This window comes from Ranitomeya imitator, chromosome 1, assembly GCF_032444005.1.
Source record: "Ranitomeya imitator isolate aRanImi1 chromosome 1, aRanImi1.pri, whole genome shotgun sequence".
NCBI classification, from domain to species: domain Eukaryota; kingdom Metazoa; phylum Chordata; class Amphibia; order Anura; family Dendrobatidae; genus Ranitomeya; species Ranitomeya imitator.
This window is the reverse complement of record NC_091282.1, coordinates 1,052,921,848-1,052,941,602: the sequence shown is the minus strand read 5'-3', so window position 1 is coordinate 1,052,941,602 and position 19,755 is coordinate 1,052,921,848. Positions and strand designations below refer to the sequence as shown.

The 19,755-nt window shown below is 48.3% G+C and overlaps 1 protein-coding gene across 1 annotated transcript in view; it reads right to left on the bottom strand.

Moving 5' to 3' along the window:
- Positions 1-19,755, bottom strand: part of GUCY1B1 (guanylate cyclase 1 soluble subunit beta 1) — a 164,550-nt gene that overhangs the window by 118,260 nt on the left and 26,535 nt on the right. Inside the window, exon 2 of the mRNA XM_069744118.1 lies at positions 4,315-4,388. Coding sequence (XP_069600219.1) covers positions 4,315-4,388 — 74 coding nt within the window. The remainder of the gene's footprint in view (positions 1-4,314; positions 4,389-19,755) is intronic.

Sequence of the window (19,755 nt, the reverse complement as noted above, 5' to 3'; positions counted from 1 at the left end):
TTTTTTGTTTTTATTTAATTTTTATTTTCCTTCTGTGATCACAGGCATATAGGTATATTTACATGCATCTTTGCACGCCTTAGGTCCAGGTGATGAAGTGGTTGTATATTAATATTGTAAATCTACCTTCTGTTGTGTCCGCTCACGTTTTTATGCTATAGACATTGGAATAGTTCCTTTTTATAGGCCATTTTGATAGCACATAATTTCTATATATATTTATGCCTCCAAGCACAGGCACACTTTTATAGTGCCATCCTTTATAATTCAATAAAGATATATTATATTGTTATACCATACTTGCCTTTCGTTATTTGAAACATCATTCTTTATTTATTTTTTATGTTTGATTTTCATTTCTGGGGTCTAGTTTTTCTACTAGTTATCCGAATGGTTTGCCATTCATATGCTTTAGCAGCTATATGATTACATTTTTTATTTTATATTTTATTTATATTTTCTATATACAATTTTTATTTTGTAGTTTGTGGTCTGCTATTTTGTTCATTTAACTCCTGTGTGGTTACCAAATTTCCTGATAGCAGTTTTGAAGTATGTGAGGGGTGTGGTTTTTAAAATGGTATTACTTTTGGGGACTGTCTAATATATAGGTCCCTCAAAGTCCATATAAAGGGAACATGTCCTGTGAAAAAGCACTATTAACCTGCAGATATGGGGTTAATCTGCAGATAAATAACGGTTTGAACCTGCCTGGTGCTGGCACTTAGACCCTCGCTGCTGGGAGGAAATGTACTTTATTGCTTCCTGTAACATACCGGTATCAGTCATGGGGACAGCGCTGGAGCTGGTTCATTTATAGAAGGGAGGACCAGGCTGCTGAAGTACTGAGTTCGGAACTCCTGGGCCCTCTCCTCCTGTTGCTGGAGGGAAGGCAATTGCAGCCGGAGCGAGCCGGTAACCTAGGTGAAAGGGGCATGGCCAGGGACAGTAAGCAAAAAGGTGCTGAGCGGGAACAGGGGAGGTCTTCCCATCGGAACGTTGAGCAGGTACAGATCGCAGCCACAGAGAGGGGTACGTTAGGCCGCAGCGTGCAGAGACAGGGTGGCTGCATGAGAGTCTTACTGATATCGGCGAGCACGCAGGGTAACGCGCACCAGGCAGAGCATTGCAGAGTGAACTTCCGGGTGATGGCTGACACACAGAGAAGCACAGGCCGAGCAGCTATTCAGGTGTCGGTGGCTGCTCAGAGAGACACATGTCAAGTTGAACTTTGCGGAATGCTTTATCCTTTTACTCTGCAGTTATAGGGACTAAGGGCTCAGCGGGCAAAACCGGAGACCGCCCGCTGCCGCCAGAAGCAGGATCGTGTACAGGGCGGAAATGCCTGAAGACGACATGTCGACTGCTGCTGGCGTTGCTTTACCCTCGAGACCTCCAGCAAGTGACGAGCTGTGAAGCCACGATAAGTGAAACTGTTAAGCCGGGATCACACATATGCGAGATACGGCCGAGTCTCGTAGGTGAAAACCCAGCTCTGGCGCCGGCACTCCGGAACGGAGCGTGCAGCTCCATGTATTGCTATGCGGCCGCACGCTCCGCTCCGGAGTGCTGGAGCCAGAGCTGGGTTTTCACCTGTGAGACTCATCCGTATGTTGCGTATGTGTGATCCTGGCCTTAACAAAAGTCTACTTAACCACTTGTTATAACGTTTAACTGTTGCATTTCCTTTTTTGCCTGTTATCTCCCTGAGAGGAAATCCTTACTGTTAAGAGATTAAATATAGTTAAATTCTGTTCTGCATCATTTGTGTTACTGCATCCCATTACCTGCTTATTACACAATCTCTGCTCAGAATATAGAAAGCGGAAGCTGTAACCACGCTCCCCGCACTGACTGACTTGCTCAGCACTAGGGCTGGCTGTCACTAAATGTCGGGGGCATGGTAGTGCAGTGCCCCAGGGTCCTGGTCATTGCAGTAATATCATTCTCCTCTAGGGGGAGTGATGTTACATCTGAAGGCAATAAAGGAGATCTCTTTGCCAGGTAAACACAATGCATGCAACATGTTCACACTCCAGACCAGAAGGGGGAGCTCTAAGCCTGCTTTAGGTGAACTCCCCTATAAAACATCCTGATCTGGAGGGAAAAGGGGTCCAGAGTTCAGATCCTGTCAGGAAGACAGAGGGAGAGGAAGGAGTCCTGGAGCCTGAAGTGCTGCAGCTCCTGGAAGAAAACACTAAAGTGAGCATATTGAAGAGAATGTGCAGTAAAGCAGAGCACAGGAGAGGAATATCGGAGGGAGAACAGCCAGGAGCAGGCTGCTTCCTTTTGAGGCGCAGAAATCCGGTAGCCGGAACACCGAGGGAGTAAGGATCTCTACGTTTTACTTCAGAGACTGGCAGGACAGATAATTCTACGTTACCTGCCCGACCTATACCCAGGAGGCACGGTGGCAACTTGTGGGGGCCCTGTAAAAAGCCTCAGGCCATACGGGTTGTTCCTATCCATCTGGGGGACAGAGAGAGAGAGACATAACATCTAGAACACCAACAACAGTTGTGAGGATCTTATGAGAGGCTCAGCAGTAAGGTACTACAACATCCAGGCCCTAGAGGAAGGCTACTGATTTCCACCTGGATAAGGGGACTCTGGATTTGCCTTCAGACCGGCCGGACTCTGCCTACCCTGTGATCTGGTGCTCTGGACTGTGGACGTTGAAGCCTTCAGTAAAGGTAGAGAGACTGCAACCTTGTGTCCTCATTCTTCACTGTGCCTCACACCATCCATCATCTTCACACTGGGAAGCCCTGGGGACATACTTCACCTGTGGGAAGGTAAACCAACTAACTGCCATAACATCACCCCAGCGGACCCCTAAGCAGAGTCGGTCACCTTGACCGAAAACCACAGGTGGCATCACGAACATTTTCCCTTTAAAGACCTTCCCCTCTATTTTCAACCGACGTCCCTTGGGCCACGGACAGGTCAGCCACCGTCACATTCCCCTTGAGAACCGAAGGACCCGGTACCGAGTACCACACTGCCCTACGGGGGCGATCCAGTAGGCTTCCGCTCTCTATATGCAGAATAGTCATTGAACCAGCTTCGGCGCTGCCCCAGTGACTGAAACTCAAACACTACTAAGAGGAATAAAGTTAATTTCCTTCCAACACTGGTGGGTGTAAGTGCGGGTGCCGGGTAGGTTCAAAACATTAGTAACCTGCAGAATAACCCCATATCAGAGGAGTAACAGTTTGTTTTCACATGACAGATTCACTTTAAATCTGACTAGGTCCCTAAAGAAATAAGTTTTGTAAATTTTTGGAAAAAAATGAAAAATTGCTGCTAAACTTTTAACCCTTCTAAGATCTTAAGAAAATAAAATGAAGTTTGAAAAATTATGCAGATGTAAAGTAGACATATGTGAAATGTTATTTATTAATTATTTTGTACATATATTGAAGCATTCCATAGTTATTGCCACATAAAGTTACACTGGTCAGATTTGTAAAATTCGGCCTGGTCATTAAAATCAAAATTGTCTCTGTCATTAAGAGGTTAAGGAACTATGTCATTTCATTATGTATGTTGTACTGATGATAACATTCACTGTCTGTTGCAATCATATGCTTTCCTGTAAATAAGGGGCACTGCCATCAATAACTGAAACTTTAAAGAGCAAAGAACTTTAAGAACAATCAACTTGCAAAATTGTCAATAGGTCCACATTAAAAGTGAATTACCCGCCTCTTTAAAGGCCTTAAAAGGGTTTCTCTATTTGTATTACCTAACCAGGGGACCTGAAATAAATGCATGATTGGTAGGTATTCGACAACTGCATTTCTGCTCAGATTGAACAAATGCAGCAAGGTTTATTGGATGGCGATTCACAGTACAGATGGAAATAATGCCAAACGTACGTCAGTCTACACTACAATTGCATCTCAGTTGTTTCATTTTAAATCAAAAATAGCAGAATACAGAGCCCAAATAACGGAGATTCTACCACTGTCCAAATATTTCTGGACCTAACTGTATGAATGTAGCTACTGGATGGTAGGGCCATTACATTAGTAAGGTGATGTATCTATTGTTTTAAGTTGCTTAGTTCCATATTCAAAATACACTTTGGTGTTAAAATGTTACAATATGCTTTAAAAGTAACTTCAGCTAGCCTGAATTCCTGTGGGAAACTACCGATAACCTATCAAGGGATGCTGTGCCAATTGATAACACTAGGTCTGCTATATTAACATTTCAACAAATGTGTTCATAATTTTTGAAACAAGAAAAACATTACAAAATATGGATAGTAGATATAAAGAAGATCCTGTTAACAACTTAACGACTTACTTGATATCTTCCCATACTTCTTCCCCATAGTTCCTTATCACCAGTAGCTCCAAGGCATGGTTGACAAAGCCATACTGTAAATGAGAAAAGAAAGAAATGTAGAATTATACATTATTAAACATTAACAGTGAGTACACAGTCAAAACTACAGGAGGTACATCTTCTCCTAACAAGAACTACACCCTCTACTAACAATAAGTATACTCTGTACTAACGAGAACTACACCCTCTTATAATAATAAGTATACCTTCTACTACACAAAGTATATCCTCTGTGAGTCAGATGTTCACCATCTTCAAACAAGAAGTGCTCTTTCTACTAACATTAAGTGCACCTTCTACTAATAAAAAGTACACCCTCTGCTAACAGGAAGTACACCCTCTGCTAACAGGAAGTACACCCTCTGCTAACAGGAAGTACACTCTCTGCTAAAAGGAAGTACACCCTCTGCTAACAGGAAGTACACCCTCTGCTAACAGCAAGTACATCTTCCACTAACATGAGGTACAGGTGCTTCTCGCAAAATTAGAATATCATCAAAAAGTTTTATTTATTTCAGTTCTTCAATACAAAAAGTGAAACTCATTATATAGAGTCATTACAAACAGAGTGAACTATTTCAAGTGTTTATTTCTGTTAATGTTGATGATTATGGCTTACAGCCAATGAAAACCCAAAAGTCATTAGCTCAGTAAATTAGAATACTTTATAACACCAGCTTGAAAAATGATTTTAAAATTTGAAATGTTGGCCTACTGAAATGTATGTTCAGTAAATGCACTCAATACTTGATTGGTGCTCCTTTTGCATCAATTACTGCATCAATGTGGCGTGGCATGGAGGCAATCAGCCTGTGTCACAACTGAGGTGTTTTGGAAGCCCAGGTTGCTTGATAGCAGCCTTCAGCTCATCTGCATTGTTGGGTCTGGTGTCTCTCATCTTCCTCTTGACAATACCCCATAGATTCTCTATGTGGTTAAGGTCAGGCGAGTTTGCTGACCAATCAAGGACAGTGATATTCTTGTTTTTAAACCAGGTATTGGTATTTCTGGCAGTGTAGACAGGTGCCAAGTCCTGCTGGAGAATTAAATTTCCATCTCCAAAAAACTTGTCGGCAGAGGGAAGGATGAAGTGCTCTAAAATTTCTTAATAGATGGCTGTGCTGAACTTGGTCTTGATAAAACACAGTGGACCTACACTAGCAGATGACAATCAGGTGTCAATGACTGCCTTCTGGACAGCTGTCAAGTCAGCAGTCTTCCCCATAATTGTGGAGCCTACTGAAACAGACTAAGGGACCTTTTTAAAAGCTTAGGAAGCCTTTGCAGGTTTTTTTTGTTAATTATTCAAATTTACTGAGACAATGACTTTTGAGCTACAGAAATAAACACTTGAAATAGATCACTCTGTTTGTAATGAGTACATAATATGAGTTTCACTTTTTAAATTGAAGAACTGAAATAAATTAACTTTTTGATGATATTCTAATTTTGTGAGAAGCACCTGTACATTTTCTATTAACAAGTACACCCTCTACTAACAAGCTGTATGACTTCCGCTAAAAAGAAGTATACCCTCTACTAACAAGAGTTACTCTTTCAATTAACAAAATTAGCAAGACGTACATTCTATTCTTACACCTTTTAACAATAAGTACACCTTTGCTAAAAGGAAGTACACCTTCTCCTAACAAAGAGGTCTCAACATTTGCTAATAAAAAGTACTTCCTCCACTAACAGGAGATATATATTCTACTAACAAAGCACACCCACTACTAACACGTTGTAGTAACTAGAAGTGCACCATTTATTAACAAAAAGTACATCAAATGCCAACAAGAAGTACATATTCACCTACAAGAAGCACAACTTCATCTAACCTGAAGTACACCCTCAACTAGTAAGAACCCTCTGCTGAATAGAAATACACCTGCTGCTAGCAATAAGAACACCCTCTACTAACAAGAAGTATATCCTTTGGTAACAAGACATACAACTTTTACTGACGCGAATCAACTCTTCACCTAACAGGAAGTACACCTTCTACTAGTAAGATGAACACCCTCTGCTAAATAGCAGAACCCATGCTGTTAACAATAGGAACACCGTGTGCTAACAAAAAGTGTACTGTCTAAGAACAAGAAGTACACACTCTGCTAACAAGTAGTAACAAAAGGAGAAACCTCACTAAACGCACAATGAAAAGTCAATAATCTATAAAAAATAGACAAAAATAGAGGCGTTCAAAGATAGGACAAAATTAGTAGTTCTACGTCAATAAGCATGAGAACATATACGCAAAAAAAGACGTATATAGAACAAAATATGAAGTTTATTGTACAGAAAAAAGACAATACACAAAGATAAAAATAGCCACTAGTGTCCGGAAAAAGTCAGACTAGAGCTGCGTGGCACCCAGGGCCGGACTGGCCATTGGGCAATTCTGGCAAATGCCAGAAGGGCCTGTCTTGTCATGGGCCGCATTGTCTGCTATGTTGTTAATAGAATCGGTGTTCTCAAGACACCCATACTGTTAAGAGGTGTGACAAGCACAAAGTGCCAGCAGGCCATAGGGAACATTAAATAAACCTACATAGAAAAGAAATACCAAAAATGCCTTTAAATAGAAAACTAGATACTACAAAAACAACATATAAACCCAAAAGAAAGTATCCAGAAAAGTAATATAACAACATATAAATTTTATTTAAATAAAACATAACAATACATGGTTGTACAACAGTGGATTAAAAAAGCATGTACAACATGCTGTAACGAAACATAAAAACAAAAAAATTTATAAGAGGTATATATAATATATATGTATATAAAGTAATAAAGAGGGAGTGGGTGTAAACACTGATTGGTTACATAGAGAGGCTATAGATACGTAAACTAATACAAAAGATCATAAAAAAGGTATATAGTAATAAATAGTGTTGAGCGATACCTTCCGATATCGGAAAGTATCGGTATCGGATAGGATCGGCCGATATTCAAAAAATATCGGATATCGCCGATACCGATACCCGATCCCAATGCAAGTCAATGGGACCAAAATATCGGAATTAAAATAAACCCTTTCTTGCCTTGTAGGTTCATTCTACATGAAGGAAAACAACTAAGAATAATGCCGGATGTATTTGGGGAGGTGGCGGAGACATTAAAGTCATAGAGGTTTATCCCAATCAAATAGAATAGCATGTTTTTTGTTTTTTTTTAAGACGTTCGGAGTGACAAAGATATTGACTATGTAAATTTTTTTTTTATTTTGTCAGATATTGATGTTTCACTATTCCACGCCCTTCCCCTTCTTTTTTTTCTTTTTTTTTTTTTCTTTTCCCACACTTTCATCTTCATCATCATCAGCATCTTTGACATCAACTTCTTCTTCACCTTATTCATCTTCTTCTTCATCCTTTACCTTTTTTTTTTTTTTTTGATTACATTCTTCATATTCATTTTATTCAACTATTATTATTCCTCCTATTCTACATATTCTTTTTATTCCACTGTTATTATTTTTCCTATTCTACTTCTTCATCATATTCTCATTTGTGACAGGCATTCCCGTAGTTGTTATCTATAAAAGTTGGAAGATTACACCTTCCATTCTGCCAGTCACAAAAGTTACATTTGTCCGCGTTCAGTTTGGCCTGCAGCATCAGGCTTTATCCAGGGGCACCACGAGGAGGAACGGACTCACCCCCATACACTGCTTAGTCTTCTTCTGCATATAATTTAGATAATATCTTTTGCTCTGATATTAAGTCTTATGCTTAATGTTCTTCTGCTCTTTGTTCTGCAGCCTGTTGTTCTTCTGCTTCTCGGTCTTCCATGTCGTCGTCTCCAGGGTCGTCGTCTCCAGTGTCGTCATCTCCGCCGTCGTCGTCTCAGCCGTTGTCGTCTCCGCCGTCGTCGTCTCCGCCATCGTCGTCGTCGTCATCGGGGTGGTCTTCCGGGTCGTCGTCGTCGTCATCGGGGTGGTCTTCCGGGTCGTCGACTTTAGGGTCTTCAACTTGGAAATGTAGCAGAAGGTACAAGAAGGCTGAGAAAATGCCAAGAACCAGCTGATGGAACTGGAACTCGGATGGCTACCCGAAGGTCCAAGAGCCTATGGAACTACCGAGGACCAGCTGACGTTACTGGAACCCGGTTACTAAGCAGGAGGTACCCGTGCTAAAAAGCACTACCAAGGACCGCCTGACGTTGGCGGAACTCGGATACCCAGAAGGAGGCACCTAAGCCAAAGGCTCTGCCCGGAACCAGCTGATGGTACTGGAACCAGGATGGGGAGCAGAAGGTACAAGAGCAAAAGACACTGCCGAGAACCAGCTGACGGTACTGGAACCCGGATGGGTAGCCGAAGGTCCAAGAGCCAATGGAACTACCGAGGACCAGCTGACGTTACTGGAACCCGGTTACTAAGCAGGAGGTACCCGTGCCCGAAAGCACTACCAAGGACCACCTGACGTTGGTGGAACTTGGATACCCAGAAGGAGGCACCTAAGCCAAAGGCTCTCCCCGGAACCAGCTGACGGTACTGGAACCAGGATGGGGAGCAGAAGGTACAAGAGCAAAAGACACTGCCGAGAACCAGCTGACGGTGCTGGAACCAGGTGGTGGACCTGAAGGTCCACAGGAGAGGAGAAAACAGCTAGGCCGCGAGGCAGCTGCAGTTACCGAACCCCAACAGTCCTACAGGGGGAGCTGGGCCTACTGGCACTACAGAACCAGCCTTGACTACCAGTTCACGCAGCCCACATAGGAAGCTCCTAAACTGGAGGCACCCTGGAGTTGGCTAACCCGACCGCAACACGACGGGGCAACGCATAGGTGTCTCTGTGAGTTTGACAGTACCCGGAAACAGCTGACGGTGCTGGAACCAGGCTGGGCACGAGGGAGTACCCGTGACAAAAACACTGCCGAGAACCAGCTGGCGGTGCTGGAACCCAGATGCGTTGCCTATTAAAGATTGTCTTCCTAGAGCCCCAACTAGCGGTGCTGGAGCAAAGGGTAAGCAGGGGGAGCAGAGTGTAGGCCGAAGCCTGCACTGGAGGCAGCTTTGTGTCAGCGTTGCATTTGCAGGACACTTTGCCGGCTACACAGTGTGGGAACAGCTGGCGCTGCTGAACCCCACTAACACAATGGCGGGTGTTTTTCTCTGTGCAGCTAGCACTTGCGGGCAAAAACTAGCGATGTTAGAGCCCGTGGTGAAGCAGGAGGAGGAGGAGAGGAGCAGAGTGTAGGCCGAAGCCTAGTTGAACCAATTTCAAAGGAAACCTTTAACCCCCCCTCAGGTGTTACAAAGTACAAGAGACACACCTTGTGCAGTATTAATGCTGCACAAGTGAAAGGTTGCTCTATTAATTTGTCTACTTGCACACGCTGAATGAAAGACGTACACAATTTAGCCCATTCTACAGTCAAACTGTAGTGGATGCGTGACTTGGCTTTTTAAGGAGACGCAGCACAGGTGTCCCAAATAACGCCTTGGTGCTTGGCGCAGCTTCCTGAGCGTTGTTATTTGCTGTACAGGAGTCTGCACTCTTGTGTTATCCCTTGGCAATGCCCTGTTAGAGCTGCCCGTCTTATGACCTCATTTCATGTTGGCCGGTGCGGTTAACGATGGCCATAAATCCCAGACCCACAGTGCCTTTTCATAAAGTCACACTGCGGTGCTGGGATTCGTGGCCTTGAGCAGTAAATATTTTGGCCGCTCACACACGTCCTTACACCTGCTTCAGACTGGGCGGCCTCTGCTGATCCCTTCTCGCATGCCGCGGCCACGAGGCTGCACAGTCCGAAGAAGGCGGAAGGAGATGAGTTAAGACAGGCGAAGATATGCACTGCTCGTGGCCATCAATCACACCCTCGCAGTCAAAATAAGTAAGACAACGAGGAGCATTGTTTCAGGCAGGGCGGACGCACAGGCGCAACAAGCCAACCAATAATGTCAGAAGACGGGAAGCGCTACCAAGGGGGGTGCTGCGTATCATTAGAAAGGAAAGTCACACCTCAGGGACAGTGGAATGGTCTCAATGAGACACATTTTGTACGTGTTGAGTTCCACGTGGGCAAGGAGAAAAAGTCAGCCACCTTGTACAAATGCAGCAGTACTGCTGTACAAGGTGGCTGTTATACATAGAAACACCTGGGGGGGGTGGGGCCAGGTTCCCTTTAATTTCAGTTCATGTGCCTGCGTGGCGTTTGCAGGTCACGTTGCCGGCTACACAGCAGGGGAACAGCTGGCGGTGCTGAACCCCACTAACACATTGGCTGGTGTTTTTCTCTGTGCAGCTAGCACTTCCGGGCAGAAACTGGAGGTGTTTGAGCCCAGGGTCAGCAGGAGGAGGAGAGGAGCAGAGTGTAGGCCGAAGCCTGCACTGGTGGCAGCTTTTGGTCAGTTGTGCCAGCGTGGCTTGTGCTGGACACGATGCCGGCTACACAGCGGGGGAACAGCTGGCGGTGCTGAACCCCACTGACACATTGACTGGTGTTTTTCTCTGTGCAGCTAGCAGTTCCGGGCAAAAACTAGCGGTGTTTGAGCCCAGGGTCAGCAGGAGGAGGAGAGGAGCAGAGTGTAGGCCGAAGCCTGCACTGGTGGCAGCTTTTGGTCGGTTGTGCCAGCGTGGCTTGTGCTGGACACGATGCCGGCTACACAGCAGGGGAACAGCTGGCGGTGCTGAACCCCACTAACACATTGGCTGGTGTTTTTCTCTGTGCAGCTAGCACTTCCAGGCTACAACTGGCGGTGTTATAGCCCAGGGTCAGCAGGAGGAGGAGAGGAGCAGAGTGTAGGCCGAAGCCTAGTTGAACCAATTTCAAAGGTAACCTTTAACCCCCCCTCAGGTGTTGCAAGGTACAAGAGCCACACCTTGAACAGCATTAATGATGCACAAGTCAAAGGTTGCTCTCTTAATTTTGCTCCTTGCACACGCTGAATAAAACACGTACACTATTTAGCCCATTATACTGTCAAACAGTAGTGGAGGCGTGACTTGTCTTTTTAAGGAGACGCAGCACAGGTGTACAAATTTACACCTAGGTGCTGGGCGCAGATTCCTTACCGTTGTTATTTGCAGTACAGGAAACTGCGCTCTTGTGTTATCCCTTGGCAATACCCTGTTAGTGCAGGCCGTCTCATGACCTCATTTCATGTTGGCCGGTGCGGTTAACGATGGCCATAAATCCCAGACCCACAGTGCCTTTTCCTAAAGTCACACTGCGGTGCTGGGATTCGTGGCCTTGTGCAGTAAATATGTTCGCCGCTCACACATGTCCTTACACCTGCTTCAGACTGGGCGGCCTCAGCTGATCTCTTATCGCATGCCGCGGCCATGAGGCCGCACAGTCAGAAGAAGGCGGAAGGAGGGGAGTGAAGACAGGGGAACATATGCACTGCTCGTGCCCATCAATCACACCCTCGCAGTCAAAATATATGAGACAACGAGGGGCGTTGTGTCGGGCAGGGCGGACGCACAGGCACAGCCAGCCAACCAATGATGTCAGAAGATGTCAGATGTCAGAACCCAGGGTCAGCAGGAGGAGGAGAGGAGCAGAGTGTAGGCCGAAGCCTGCACTGGTGGCAGCTTTTGGTCAGTTGTGCCAGCGTGGCTTGTGCTGGACACGATGCCGACTACACAGCAGGGGAACAGCTGGCGGTGCTGAACCCCACTAACACATTGACTGGTATTTTTCTCTGTGCAGCTAGCAGTTCCGGGCAAAAACTAGCGGTGTTTGAGCCCAGGGTCAACAGGAGAGGAGCAGAGTGTAGGCCGAAGCCTAGTTGAACCAATTTCAAAGGTTACCTTTAACCCCCCCTCAGGTGTTGCAAGGTACAAGAGCCACACCTTGTGCAGCATTAATGCTGCACAAGTAAAAGGTTGCTCTATTTAATTTGCTCCTTGCACACGCTGAATAAAACACGTACACTATTTAGCCCACTATACTGTCAAACAGTAGTGGAGGCGTGACTTGTCTTTTTAAGGAGATGCAGCACAGGTGTCAAAATTTACACCTAGCTGCTTTTGCGCAGATTCCTGAGCGTTGTTATTTGCTGTACAGGAGTCTGCGCTATTGTGATCCCTTGGTCATGCGCTGTGAGCGCTTCCTGTCTTCTGACCTCATTTCATGTCGGCCGTTGCGGTTAGCGATGGACATGAATCCCAGACCCACAGTGTGTTTTCAAAAAATCACACTGCATGGCTGGGATTCGTGGCCTTGTGCAGTAAATATGTTTGACACTCACACATGTCCTTACACCTGCTTCAGACTGGGCGGCCTCATCTGATCCCTTATAGCCTGCCGCGGCCATGAGGACACCCAGTCTGAAGAAGGCGGAAGGAGATGAGTGAACACAGGCAAACATATGCACTGCACATGCCCATCAATCACACCCTCGCTGTCCAAAAAAATAAGACACCGAGGGGCGTTGTTTCGAGCAGGGCAGACGCACAGGCGCAGCCAGCTAACCAATGATGTCAAAAGACGGGCAGCGCTAACAAGGGTGGTGCTGCGTATCATTAGAAAGGAAAGTCACACCTCAGGGACAGTGGAATGGTCTCAATGAGACACATTTTGTACGTGTTGAGTTCCATGTGGGCAAGGAGAAAAAGTCAGCCACCTTGTACAAATGCAGCAGTACTGCTGTACAAGGTGGCTGTTATACATAGAAACACCTGGGGGTGGGGGGCAGGCTCCCTTCAATTTCAGTTCATGTGCCTGCGGGGCGTTTGCAGGTCACGTTGCAAGCTACACAGCAGGGGAACAGCTGGCGTTGCTGAACCCCACTGACACATTGACTGGTGTTTTTCTCTGTGCAGCTCGCATGTCCGGGCAAAAACTGGCGGTGTTAGAGCCCAGGGTCAGCAGGAGGAGGAGAGGAGCAATGTGTAGGCCGAAGCCTGCACTGGTGGCAGCTTTTGGTCGGTAGTGCCAGCGTGGCTTGTGCTGGACACGATGCAAGCTACACAGCAGGGGAACAGCTGGCGGTGCTGAACCCCACTAACACATTGACTGGTGTTTTTCTATGTGCAGCTAGCAGTTTCGGGCAAAAACTAGCGGTGTTTGAGCCCAGGGTCAGCAGGAGGAGGAGAGGAGCAGAGTGTAGGCCGAAGCCTGCACTGGTGGCAGCTTTTGGTCGGTTGTGCCAGCGTGGCTTGTGCTGGACACGATGCAAGCTACACAGCAGGGGAACAGCTGGCGGTGCTGAACCCCACTGACACATTGACTGGTGTTTTTCTCTGTGCAGATCGCATGTCCGGGCAAAAACTGGCGGTGTTAGAGCCCAGGGTCAGCAGGAGGAGTAGAGGAGCAGAGTGTAGGCCGAAGCCTAGTTGAACCAATTTCAAAGGTTACCTTTAACCCCCCCTCAGGTGTTGCAAGGTACAAGAGCCACACCTTGTGCAGCATTAATGCTGCACAAGTAAAAGGTTGCTCTATTTAGTTTGCTCCTTGCACACGCTGAATAAAACACGTACACTATTTAGCCCATTATACTGTCAAACAGTTGTGGAGGTGTGACTTGTCTTTTTAAGGAGACGCAGCACAGGTGTCAAAATTAGCACCTAGGTACTGGGCGCAGATTCCTGAGCGTTGTTATTTGCTGTACAGGAGTCTGCGCTATTGTGATCCCTTGGCCATGCGCTGTGAGCGCTTCCTGTCTTCTGACCTCATTTCATGTCGGCCGTTGCGGTTAGCGATGGACATGAATCCCAGACCCACAGTGTGTTTTCAAAAAATCACACAGCGTGGCTGGGATTCGTGGTCTTGTGCAGTAAATAGGTTTGCCGCTCACACATGTCCTTACACCTGCTTCAGACTGGGCGGCCTCAGCTGATCCCTTATCGCCTACCACGGCCAGGAGGCCGCACAGTCTGAAGAAGGCGGAAGGAGATGAGTTAAGACAGGCGAACATATGCACTGCTCGTGCCCATAAACCACACCCTCGCTGACAAAATAAATATGACAACGAGGGGCGTTGTTTCTAGCAGGGCGGATGCACAGGTGCAGCCAGCTAACCATGATGACAAAAGACGGGAAACGCTACCAAGGGGGGTGCTGCGTATCATTAGAAAGGAAAGTCACACCTCAGGGACAGTGGAATGGTCTCAATGAGACACATTTTGTACGTGTTGAGTTCCACGTGGGCAAGGAGAAAAAGTCAGCCACCTTGTACAAATGCAGCAGTACTGCTGTACTAGGTGGCTGTTATACATAGAAACACCTGGGGGGGTGGGGCCAGGTTCCCTTTAATTTCAGTTCATGTGCCTGCGTGGCGTTTGCAGGTCACGTTGCCGGCTACACAGCAGGGGAACAGCTGGCGTTGCTGAACCCCACTAACACATTGGCTGGTGTTTTTCTCTGTGCAGCTAGCACTTCCGGGCAAAAACTAGCGGTGTTTGAGCCCAGGGTCAGCAGGAGGAGGAGAGGAGCAGAGTGTAGGCCGAAGCCTGCACTGGTGGCAGCTTTTGTTCTGTTGTGCCAGCGTGGCTTGTGCTGGACACGTTGCCGACTACACAGCAGGGGAACAGCTGGCGGTGCTGAACCCCACTGACACATCACCTAGTGTTTTTTCTGTGTAGACAACACTTCCAGGTGGCAACTGACAGTGTTGAAACCCAGGGAATCAAAGAGGAGCAGAGTGTAGGCCGAAGCCTGCAGTGGAGCAAGTTGAAAGGGAACCTTTAACCGCCCCCCCCCCCAGGCATTTGTTGCTGAAAGAGCCATCTTGTACAGCAGTAATACTGCACATGGAAAATGGTGGCTCCGAAAATTATGCTCCTTGCAAACGCTGAAGTACACATTCATATAATGTGTCCCCTCACACCGTCAAACCATCACGGAAGTGGGACTTTCCTTTGTAATGTGACACAGCACAGCCGTCATTCCAACCCCCTTGGTGCCGGGCGCCACCTCCTCAACGTTGTTTGGTTCTGTCACGGAGCCCGCACTGTAATGTTATCCCTTGGCCATGCACAGTTAGCGGTGCCCGTCTTCTGACATCATGTAGGTGTCAGGCTGGCAGTGCCTGTGCGTCCAAGCTGCCCGAGATCCAACCTTGCAGTGTCATCTAATGTAGTCCCACTGCGGGCCAGGGATCCATGGGCATGCGCAGTGCATATCATCGCCTCTCACTCACCTCCTTCCTGCTTCTTCAGACTGTGCGGCGTCACGGCCGTGGCATGCTATTAGGGATCAGCTGACGCCGCCTAGTCTGAAGAAGCGTGAAGAAGGGGAGTGAGAGGCTAGTATATGCACTGCGCATGGCCATGGATACCAGGCCCACTGTGGGATCACATTAGACGACACTGCGAGGTGTGATTTCGGGCAGCGTGGACGCACAGGCGCAGCCAGGACGACAACAAATGATGTCAGAGGACGGGCAGCGCAAACTGTGCATGGCCAAGGGATAACATAACAGCGCAGGGTCCATGACGGAATCAAACAACGCTAAGGAGGCAGCGCACGGTGCCAAGGGGGTAGCAATGACGGCTGTGCTGCGTCACATTACAAAGGAAAGTCCCACCTCCGGGACGGTTGGACGGTGTGAGGGGACACATTACATGAGTGTGTAGTTCAGCGTTTGCAAGGAGCATAATTTCAAGAGCGACCTTTCCCTTGTGCAGTATTAGTGCTGCACATGGTGGCTCTTTCAGTAACAAACGCCTAGGGGGGGGGGGGGACAGGTCCCCTTACATTTTAGTTGTGCCAGCGTGGCGGTCGCATGACACGTTGCCGGATACACAGCTGGGGATCAGCTGACGTTACTGAACCCCAATAACAGAGGAGCGACTGTTGACTGTGCACACAGCACTTCCAGGCACCAACTGGCGGTGTTAGAGCCCAGGGACAGCAGGAGGAGCAGATTGGAGGTATTGCCGCACACACAGCTGGGGATCAGCTGACGTTACTGAACCCCAATAACAGAGGAGCGACTGTTGACTGTGCATACAGCACTTCCAGGCACCAACTGGCGGTGTTAGAGCCCAGGGACAGCAGGAGGAGCAGATTGGAGGTATTGCCGCACACACAGCTGGGGATCAGCTGACGTTACTGAACCCCAATAACAGAGGAGCGACTGTTGACTGTGCACACAGCACTTCCAGGCACCAACTGGCGGTGTTAGAGCCCAGGGACAGCAGGAGGAGCAGATTGGAGGTATTGCCGCACACACAGCTGGGGATCAGCTGACGTTACTGAACCCCAATAACAGAGGAGCGACTGTTGACTGTGCACACAGCACTTCCAGGCACCAACTGGCGGTGTTAGAGCCCAGGGACAGCAGGAGGAGCAGATTGGAGGTATTGCCGCACACACAGCTGGGGATCAGCTGACGTTACTGAACCCCAATAACAGAGGAGCGACTGTTGACTGTGCACACAGCACTTCCAGGCACCAACTGGCGGTGTTAGAGCCCAGTGACAGCAGGAGGAGCAGAGGAACAGAGTGTAGGCCGAAGCCTGATTGGAGCAAGTTGAAAGGGAACCTTTAACCCCCCCCCCCAAGACGTTTGTAGCTGAAAGAGCCATCTTGTGCAGCACTAACGATGCAAAAGGAAAAGGTGGTTCTTTTAATTATGCTCCTTGCAAACACCGAAGTAAACACTAAAAATGTGTCCCCTTATACCGTTAAACCGTCCCGGAGGTGCGAATTTCCTTCGTAATGGGACACAGCACAGCTGTCATTCCTATCCCCTTGATGCCGTGCGCTGCGTCCTCAGCGTTGTTTTAAGCTGTCACGGAGCCTGCGCTGTTCTGTTAGCCCTTGGCCATGCCCAATTAGCGCTGCCTGTCTTCTGACATAATTTGGTGTCAGGCTGTCACTGCCTGTGCGTCCACGCTGCTCCAGATCCCACCTCGCAGTTTCGTCCAACGTAATCCCACTGCGGGCCTTGGAACCATGGACATGCACAGTGCATATCCTCGACTCTCACTCCCCTCCTTCCCTCTTCTTCAGACTGTGCGGTGTCACGGCCGTGGCATGCTATTAGGGATCAGCTGACGGCGCACAGTCTAAAGAAGGCGGAGGGAAATGAACGAGAGCCCGAGGGGAAGATATGCACTGCGCATGCCCATGGATCCCAGGCCCGCAGTGTGACTCAATCAGAAGACACTGCGAGGCGAGGCGGGATCTCGGGCAGCGCGGCCGCACAGGCGCAGCCAGCCTGACACCAAATTATGTCAGAAGACAGGCAGCGCAAATAGGGCATGCCCAAGGGATAACAGAACAGCGCAGGCTCCGTGACAGCTTAAAACAACGCTGAGGAGGCAGCGCATGGCACCAAGGGGGTAGGAATGACGGCTGTGCTGCGTCACATTGCGAAGGAAAGTCCCAGCTCCGGGACAGTATAACGGTATCAGTGAACACATTTTATAAGTGTTAAGTTCTGCGTGTGCAAGGAGCTAAAAAAAAAGAGCTACCTTTTCCTTGTGCAGCATTACTGCTGCGCAAGATGGCTCTTTCAGTAACAAACGACGGGGGGGGGGGACAGGTTCCCTTACATTTAGGTTGTTGTGCCAGCGTGGCGGTCGCAGGACACATTGCCGGCTACACAGCTGGGGATCAGCTGACGTTACTGAAACCCAATAACACTGGGTCGTATGTTTTTACTGTGCAGCCTGCACTTCTGAGCCGCAACTGGCGGTGTTGGAGCCCAGGAATAGCAGTTCAGGTGGTAGAAAGATGAACACAGCAGGAGACCTGGATGACACCCAATTACTTAATCAGGCAGAGGAGTGGCAAATTCCTGCGAGATCCAGGCCTGGTTCATTTTCAGGAAAGTAAGCCGGTCAACGTTATCGGAGGATAGTCGCATGCGACGGTCTGTTAGTACACCACCTGCGGCACTAAAGACACGTTCCGATAAGACACTAGCCGCAGGGCAAGCCAGCACCTCCAATGCATACTGGCTTAGCTCTGGCCATGTATCCAGCTTAGAGACCCAAAACTTGAGCGGGGAAGAGCCGTCTGGGAGTACAGTAAGAGGGCAAGCCATGTAGTCTGTCACCATCTGACGGAACCGTTGCCTCCTGCTGACTGGAGCCGCCGGTGATGGTGTAGACATTTGGGGCGGGCACACAAAAGTGTGCCAGAGTTGTGCCATACTGGGCTTGCCTTGGGCAGAGGCACTGCTTCTGCTCCCTCTTTGGGCAGAGCCTCCCCCACTGCCTTGACGCACTGAGCTGCTTTGTAAAGCACTAGCAGCACTCCTCTCAGTTGGACAGGAGAAGATGATGGAATTCACCAGTGGGTCGTGGTACTCCCGCAATTTACGCTCCCGGGTCAACGCAGGGATGAGGTTTTGGACGTTGTCCCGGTAGCGAGGATCGAGGAGGGTGAACACCCAATAATCAGGCATGTTGAGAATGTGGTCGATGCGGCGGTCGTTTCTCAGGCACTGCAGCATGAAATCCACCATGTGCTGCAGAGTGCCAACTGGCCCAGAAACGCTGTCCCCTGCTTGAGACATGATCTCTGCCCGCTCGTCATCACCCCACCCTCGCTGTACACACTGACCACTGGACAATTGTGTCGCTCCCTCCTCTGGACGGAGCTCTTCCTCCTCCATTGACTGCTCCTCATCCTCCTCACAAATTGGCCCCTGCGTACCCCTTTGTGAGGAACCACGTGGCGCTGACTCTCCAGAAGCTGATGGAAAAGGTGACTCCTCATCCTCCACCTCTTCCACAACATCATCCCTTAACCCTTGCAAAGTTTGCTGAAGCAGGCAGATAAGGGGGACAGTCATGCTGACTAGTGCATCATCTGCACTTGCCATCCGCGTGGAATAATCAAAAGGACGCAAAACCTGGCAGACGTCCTTCATAGTGGCCCACTCTGTGGTTGTGAAGTCTGATCGGCGCTGACTGCGACTTCTTTGTGCCTGATGCAGCTGGTACTCCATAACTGCTTGCTGCTGCTCACACAACCGCTCCAACATATGTAACGTGGAATTCCACCGCGTAGGTAGGTCACATATGATGCGGTGTTCCGGAAGGCGGAATCGGCGCTGAGGAGCAGCAATGCGGGATCTGGCCAAGCTGGAACGCCGCAAGTGAGCACACTCTAGGCGGACCTTGTGCAGCAGGGCATCAAGATCCGGATAGTCCCTCAGAAAACTCTGCACAACCAAATTGAGCACATGTGCCAGACATGGGATGTGAGTGAGGTTGCCAAGGGCCAAAGCTGCCACCAGATTTCGGCCATTGTCACACACTACCATGCCTGGCTGGAGATTCGCTGGCAGTAACCACACATCGCTCTCCTGCTTGATGGCATTCCAGAGCTCCTGCGCTGTGTGGCTTCGATGCCCCAATGAAACTAGTTTCAAGACGGCCTGCTGACGTTTGGCCACGGCTGTGCTCATGTCGGTCATAGGTAAACGTTCACGGGTCCATGTGGAGGTGGACTGTGACGGATCCTGCAGAGAGGAATCTG